This window comes from Gadus chalcogrammus, chromosome 5, assembly GCF_026213295.1.
Source record: "Gadus chalcogrammus isolate NIFS_2021 chromosome 5, NIFS_Gcha_1.0, whole genome shotgun sequence".
NCBI lineage: Eukaryota > Metazoa > Chordata > Actinopteri > Gadiformes > Gadidae > Gadus > Gadus chalcogrammus.
In genome coordinates, this window is record NC_079416.1 from 6,122,980 (window position 1) to 6,131,221 (window position 8,242).

Sequence of the window (8,242 nt, forward strand, 5' to 3'; positions counted from 1 at the left end):
CGCTCATGTTGCCCGGGGTTCGAAATGTTTGAGCACCCAGGGCACAGTTTCCCGATAACGATGGATCTTCGCTCGTATGATCATTCTCACGATGGATCTTGCGAACCATCGTTCATTTCTTTGGAGCATTTCCCGAAACTCCTCTTAACATGAACGCGCATTCGCTGCACTCACGACGTTCATAGGATTGTACCTGTCCACTGACATGGTGCTGAAACGGGCTATGACGCAGGGGAAAATGGGGTTAAAAAGGGTTAAAATATCTCCCCACGTCACAGATGCTAATGAGCCAACACGCGCACACGCACGGCTACGCAACCTGAGCTGGATGACGTATAGTCCATGTGACGACCATGGACATAATAAAGGGGACGAGCCTTCCTTCCCATTAAACGGTAAACATGGCGTCAAGCGGTTCAACTGTTGGTTCACGTTGGTCCCATAGAGAAGTCGAGTGTCTGTTAGCCATTTGGGCAGACGATGCTATTCAGGCACAGTTGGTGAAGAACTGTGTTCTCTGTGTTGTTGTCCATTGTTGTTAAAACTCTGACTGGCGGCAGACTTTATTATGGTCCATGCAGCGGACGCTTAGTGATGACGTGTTACGACGTGATGACGTATTTACAAGAGCCTACCGTGGCCAGGCCACAGTTGCAGGCCACTAGTGTGAGTGCAGGCCATAGAACAATGGGGCCAGTTGAGCACGGTTAGGTGTGAAAACGGCCAACGGCCACGGCCAGATGGCCTAGTGTGAGTGCACCCTTAAAAGTTGTTGACGGTGGGGGGAGACCGTACCAGCCTTGCGCAGAATTTTGACGGAGGGGAGGGGAGGGGGGATATAGGACGTAAATATGGGCTATTATGACACGGCTCTTCTCAATGCCGTGGAACGCCCCGTTCACTTGCATGGGCCCTTCACAACAACGCCAGCTTCTTCAGTTGCTAAGTGACGTCAACTTCTTTGGCTAACTATTTCTCTGCTGATCAACACAACGTATATGGTAACAAATTAATTGTAAAAGGACACCTTGTGAAGTTATTTTTTCATTTGGCAAGTAGCCGCTCAATATCGAAAATAAGCCTCTTCAGGTCGAAGCACCTCCGTTTCGCGACGGTGTCCGGTTCACCCTGTCTGGGCTTATTTTCCCGATATTGACCGACGCTCTATTATCCCACTTAACGTCAATATAACTCTGCATGTGGAAGGGAAAGTAGCTTTATTTGTAATCACAATATTATGCTGCTGTATTTTCAGAGACCCCCACAGATATTTGAGTTTGCTGCTTTCGAGGGAGCCAGACCTCTCTCTATGGGAGCTCAGCTCCCACTGGCTCCCACCTAACTCAAACCCTGGCTATAGGTATTTTTACACTTCCGAGCCGGATCGGTCGCAGCTTGGCACGCCCGGCGATTTCACCTTCTTATCTCAAATATCCTGTGTTAAACCGAGGGGGTCAAATCCCCCGTTCGTCACGGAGCAGGGTTCCTTGGTTCACTGGGAAAGGCGTATGGCAAGCCCAGGGCTATGGCAAGCCATCCCCGACCGAAAACGCCCTCATTTAGTCACGTATCACCTTCATAACGCCGTAAAAAACGCCGTAAAATGTAGAAAAACTGCGTATTTTACGCCGTCATGCGCAAAAAAAACGCCGCTTTTTACGCCGCAATTAAGCCTTTCAAGAGCGTGCGTAAAAAGCGCAGTTTTGAACATCAAACCGCGCGTAAAATACACCGCGTTTGTGCACATCACAACGGCGTATAATACGGCGTCTCTAGTATGCTAATAATCTCCGCCCTTCTTTTCACTCAGCCAATGCATTGGACGTGTTTGCACCCAATCGCTGAACAAGACAAGCAGACCAAATCAATTTAGCACAGATCTGCTTTGAGGAGTTCTCCTCTCATTTGTTGTTAGTTGTAGCGTCATATAGATATATATTAGTAAATCCAGTTCCAACAGTGTGGTCACCGTGGCCGTGGCCGTGGCCCAATCGATAGAGACGCTTGCTCTGTAGGCAAGAGGTTGTTTGAAAAAATAAATAATAATAATACATATAAAGACGTTTCAAACGTTCCATCGAGTCTCTCGCATTCTACAATGGCCAGCTTTATTGTTTCCCATGGGAGCCGGCATGTGTCTGCGAGTGGACGATCTGAAACTAAAAAGGAAACTAGATTTCTTCTTTGAAAGTTGTGCTCCACACAGAACCTCCTCTCCTTCATAACGGAGCACTTCGGGGCACCAGATTGCTTTAGAGTGGTACTGATCGCGTCGTGTGTCTTTCCAGTGTCAAATAGTTCACGAATAAAATCACCATAAGGTTCAAGTGCGGCCATAACTAAGGCTAAATATAATTAGACAGTCTATTGTTGGTTTAGGTGGTTGGCTCTTTTTTCTTCGCTGCGTTCTGCCTTCTGGTGTAGCCTATAACTATAAATGTATCTATTTTTTTAGGCCCTATTTGTTTTTCTGTTTCGGGTTTTAAAAACCAACACACAAAAAACACAAACACAAAATCAAATGCTGTTTATTTGTTTATTCCTTTTGCCCTTTTTCAGTTTCAAAACCAAATCAGAAAAACCAAAAAACTATCCTGTTAATTGTTTTTTCTGATTTTGTTTTAAATCTGAATATTCAAAGAACGAACCATACACGGATTCTCCTACCTCATCACTTTACTGACACACACAATGTGTGGCAGTAAAGTGACAGGATCATTCCATAGACAAAAATCTTTCCATATAACTAATTAAATTTAGGTTAATTAACCGGGAGCTAGGCCGAGGATTCGATTCAATTGGTGGCAACTGAAGATGCACAGCTACCGGAGCTGTGGTCAAAAGAATTCAGGTCCGCAGAGCTCTCGCTGGTGCTCTGTGGATTACGGCTGTAATCCCCTACAGAACAGACGCGCTCAATGTAGTTCATCTTGAACCCCTCCTTGATGCCTTTGGAGATGGGTAGCCACTCCTTCAGAATTGAAAATGAAATAATACCTTAAATATACTCAAATGCATTTGTTGTTTGAACGTGGGGGGAATTTAGACTTTCCCCCCCTCTTAAATCATAATATTATTGGTATTGGTCCAGTGATACGATTACTTATACAATATAAAAATGTGCCTTTGCATTATTATTCAATTCATGTATATAGCAATATTCCCTTTATAGACAGAAGGCCTTTATTGTTACTAACCTCTACATTGTCTTCAGCCAGGATTTTTGCCAGGTTCTTGCCTGGGTCTGGGAGAACGGGTATCAGAATGACTCTGATCCTGCACAGGAAACATTCACATGTTTAATATTCTTTGGAAAAATAAACAGGCTTTCTCTATATCTTAATGCCTTTCTGTTGATAGGTATGATTCACCTTTATTACTTATGTGTGTCAGTCTTTGACCACGTTGGAAAAAATACATATTTTTGATGCATTCAAAAACAGGTGAAAAGAAAGGCAATCAGATATAAATTGTTTAGGGTGTTAGTCAAACCGAAACTAATGTTTGCCTCCGTGAACAACATCCAGGGCACGGAGCTATCACTCAAAATGCCACCATGCTCTGTCGGTTGCACACGGTGTGACTAACATCAAATGTGAAGAGAGATCAACGCACCTTTCGTTGCGCACCAAGACGATGACCATTATGAAGAAGACGATTGGCCCGACAACATAAAGGATTGCTTTCTGCACGGTAAAGAAGAATCTCGGCTTATTGGTGACTGAAAAACATACATAATAAAAGATTAAACCTTTCTCAGTCCATCAAGGGAACTGATGGCTATCAATTGTTTGGTTGTGGCTCACTTGTCTTCTTACCTGTGCCATAGGAGCCCCAGAATACTGGTGGGCTCCATTCACTCCAGATGTCAGATTCTCCACATGTATCGTGTATTCGGCCCCTCACCTGCAGCTCATAGAGGTAGCTGTTGGAGGGCAGGTTGATGCAGTAATAATTTCTCCGGAGAAGGATATTCTGGCCAAGGTATGAGGAACAACAAGGCAAAGAAGAAAAAGAAAGGAATAGCGGGGAAGACATTTTGGAGCAGGGAGATAAAAATATAAATGATCTGAGATGGAGCGAGATGCTTTTGGTGCACATGTTCCATCGCTGGTGGTCGGACACATAGTCATGAAAGTAATTTGTGCATTACAAAAAGGATGAATGTGTTTAATTATGAGATGGCCATGCATATTGCACATTGCTTGGTAACATCCCATCATCACAATGTTTGTATGCATTCATTAAATATAACGAGTTTATACCTTCCACTCCTTTCCATTGATCCTGTGGCGAACTTCGGACTCTATGCACTCAGTATTGCAGGTATAATTCCAGTAGTACCACAGGTTCAAGTCAGAGCCGTTCATTGCAGTTAAGTTGACGGGGGCGTTCAGTTGGACTGGTGTTGACACAGAAATATAGAATATATGGTTCAGGTTTTTGTTAGGTCATTGGTAAACCAAATGTGGCAGTTTGCATTTGCCAGTTTTATGTATGGAATATTTTTTGACAAAGTAACGCCCAAAGTAATGTGTCTTGTTTTGAGGGACCATCAAATGGGAGTCTATTTGGTCATAAACACATTCAAAACATTGTGTGGGTGGGGGGCATACCTTTTGACTTAAGTTCATGGAACTGCTCAAAGCTCCTGTTCCCCAATTTCAGTTTGGTGGTGAACTCGGAAAACCTTTTTGTAATAAGCTCCTCATAGGTATGATCACAGCCCACGATAGTGGTGTTCTCCAAGACATAGTTGTCACACTCCTTAAAACCGTTTTCAAACCTGAGGGTGGAACACAAATTCAACAGGGAACACAGTTTCTATATAAACGTGAAAGACGTGGACGATGATGCTGATGATGATGATGCTGATGATGATGATGATGATGATGATGATGATGCTGATGAATACATTAAAAGGCTAAAGTAGGTGTATGCGGAGGGTGTGTTTTATTTTTCAACATGCTGTGGGTCAAAATAAGAAGCTAATCTGGCGTTTTTTGTGTGCTGACAATCCATCAGGGTTTAACTCACCTGCTATAGAAGGTGTAATTAACGCCTGGGGTGGCAGATCCATTCCACATGCATTGAATATATTCCACGTTAACCACCAGACACTTCACATCTGACACGAGAGGGAATGAAGGGAAAAAAGGGCTTGTTGTGTTGTTTCTGTTTGAACTTAACAATTCCATGAAAAGTGAACAATTCCACAACAGTAGGGCAATGTACTCGAACATTGTTTACGGAAGCAAACTAGGACAGGAATACCCATATAAGGAACACAGACTGGGGAAGTGAGCTTGAAATGACGTTAAGGGGAATTCAGTGGAAGCTGAAGTTGAAATGGTTACGGTATACATTTTATATATACAATATTTACATATATACATACAATTTGTTTTAATTTTGGATATCCGATGAATAGAATAGGTAACATGATATGTATTTTTTGGAATTAACTGACAAAGTATCATAATCAATATACCATCAGTATCGATGAGCAAAATGTAGACGTATAAAAAACATACATAATAAAAGATTAAACCTTTCTAAGTCCATCAAGGGAACTGATGGCTATCAATTGTTTGGTTGTGGCTCACTTGTCTTCTTACCTGTGCCATAGGAGCCCCAGAATACTGGTGGGCTCCATTCACTCCAGATGTCAGATTCTCCACATGTATCGTGTATTCGGCCCCTCACCTGCAGCTCATAGAGGTAGCTGTTGGAGGGCAGGTTGATGCAGTAATAATTTCTCCGGAGAAGGATATTCTGGCCAAGGTATGAGGAACAACAAGGCAAAGAAGAAAAAGAAAGGAATAGCGGGGAAGACATTTTGGAGCAGGGAGATAAAAATATAAATGATCTGAGATGGAGCGAGATGCTTTTGGTGCACATGTTCCATCGCTGGTGGTCGGACACATAGTCATGAAAGTAATTTGTGCATTACAAAAAGGATGAATGTGTTTAATTATGAGATGGCCATGCATATTGCACATTGCTTGGTAACATCCCATCATCACAATGTTTGTATGCATTCATTAAATATAACGAGTTTATACCTTCCACTCCTTTCCATTGATCCTGTGGCGAACTTCGGACTCTATGCACTCAGTATTGCAGGTATAATTCCAGTAGTACCACAGGTTCAAGTCAGAGCCGTTCATTGCAGTTAAGTTGACGGGGGCGTTCAGTTGGACTGGTGTTGACACAGAAATATAGAATATATGGTTCAGGTTTTTGTTAGGTCATTGGTAAACCAAATGTGGCAGTTTGCATTTGCCAGTTTTATGTATGGAATATTTTTTGACAAAGTAACGCCCAAAATAATGTGTCTTGTTTTGAGGGACCATCAAATGGGAGTCTATTTGGTCATAAACACATTCAAAACATTGTGTGGGTGGGGGGCATACCTTTTGACTTAAGTTCATGGAACTGCTCAAAGCTCCTGTTCCCCAATTTCAGTTTGGTGGTGAACTCGGAAAACCTTTTTGTAATAAGCTCCTCATAGGTATGATCACAGCCCACGATAGTGGTGTTCTCCAAGACATAGTTGTCACACTCCTTAAAACCGTTTTCAAACCTGAGGGTGGAACACAAATTCAACAGGGAACACAGTTTCTATATAAACGTGAAAGACGTGGACGATGATGCTGATGATGATGATGCTGATGATGATGATGATGATGATGATGATGATGATGATGCTGATGAATACATTAAAAGGCTAAAGTAGGTGTATGCGGAGGGTGTGTTTTATTTTTCAACATGCTGTGGGTCAAAATAAGAAGCTAATCTGGCGTTTTTTGTGTGCTGACAATCCATCAGGGTTTAACTCACCTGCTATAGAAGGTGTAATTAACGCCTGGGGTGGCAGATCCATTCCACATGCATTGAATATATTCCACGTTAACCACCAGACACTTCACACCTGACACGAGAGGGAATGAAGGGAAAAAAGGGCTTGTTGTGTTGTTTCTGTTTGAACTTAACAATTCCATGAAAAGTGAACAATTCCACAACAGTAGGGCAATGTACTCGAACATTGTTTACAGAAGCAAACTAGGACAGGAATACCCATATAAGGAACACAGACTGGGGAAGTGAGCTTGAAATGACGTTAAGGGGAATTCAGTGGAAGCTGAAGTTGAAATGGTTACGGTATACATTTTATATATACAATATTTACATATATACATACAATTTGTTTTAATTTTGGATATCCGATGAATAGAATAGGTAACATGATATGTATTTTTTGGAATTAACTGACAAAGTATCATAATCAATATACCATCAGTATCGATGAGCAAAATGTAGACGTATAAAAAATACAAATAGGTGTGTGATGTGAACCTAAACCAGACAGGACTATTAAGCGGCTGGAAAGACAATCAAAACAAAACAAAAGTAAAAAAGACTTACCGGGTGGTTCTTCTGAAAATACAAGGCCAGTAAGGCAGACGAGAAGCAGACCGACAGCCATACTGTTACCAGTGTTCTGTTTACAGGAAATGGAGCGTTTCATAGTGTTGTTTTAAAAAGAAGGCTCAGATCAGTTAATCATTTCCTGTTTCAACGTCTCATACTGTGGTTGGGTGGTTTTTGGTATCCTGTGAGAGAAATGCCTGTGTATATATATCCCTGAAACCATGGCAGTAGCCAGCTATGGAGACACCAATGTACTCTGTAATACTGTGTACAAATGCACTTATAAAGTTTTACACAATAAAAAACACACACACACACACACACACACACACACACACACACACACACACACCACTCCACGCCAATCGGTGATCTGAGGCCTGTTTCAGGTAGCTGGTTTAACATACTCTGAGTTTAATCCTGCGCTCTGAGTTGGTTGACTCAGAGTTCAGGGTTGAAAAGCAACTCTGGGTTTTCGGTTTCAGAACAGTGGGGTGTTCCACAAAGCCGGTTTTATCACATAACCGGGTAAGTTAACCCAGGGTTTGCTGTAACCCTAGGTTTTCCGTTCCAAAAGGATCACGGTATGTTAGTTGCTATAGCAACATATGCTCTGAATCAAACCAGAGGGGTGTTCCACGAACGGAGGTTTAACAAACACTGAGTTAACGCTGAACTCTAGGTTGATTGACCCTGTGCCGACCAACCCAGAGTTTTCGGTTCCACAGCCGCGGTTATGCATTAGTTCAATCAACTCGGGGTTGGTTAACACAGGGTTGTGCGCGTCCACGCCAAACTTAAAAAGACG

The 8,242-nt window shown here is 42.4% G+C and overlaps 1 protein-coding gene across 1 annotated transcript; it reads right to left on the reverse strand.

The window, feature by feature from the left end:
• Nucleotides 1-2,502: 2,502 nt before the first annotated feature.
• Nucleotides 2,503-7,525, reverse strand: LOC130383118 (cytokine receptor common subunit gamma-like). The gene is made up of 12 exons (XM_056591176.1): nt 7,429-7,525; nt 6,844-6,934; nt 6,417-6,586; nt 6,066-6,202; nt 5,619-5,775; nt 5,038-5,128; nt 4,617-4,786; nt 4,266-4,402; nt 3,819-3,975; nt 3,616-3,721; nt 3,198-3,276; nt 2,503-2,971 (listed from the first exon to the last, which is right to left on the reverse strand). The coding sequence occupies exons 1-12, from the start codon at nt 7,487-7,489 to the stop codon at nt 2,795-2,797; spliced, it is 1,533 nt and encodes a 510-aa protein (XP_056447151.1). The 5' UTR covers nt 7,490-7,525; the 3' UTR covers nt 2,503-2,794.
• Nucleotides 7,526-8,242: the final 717 nt, after the last annotated feature.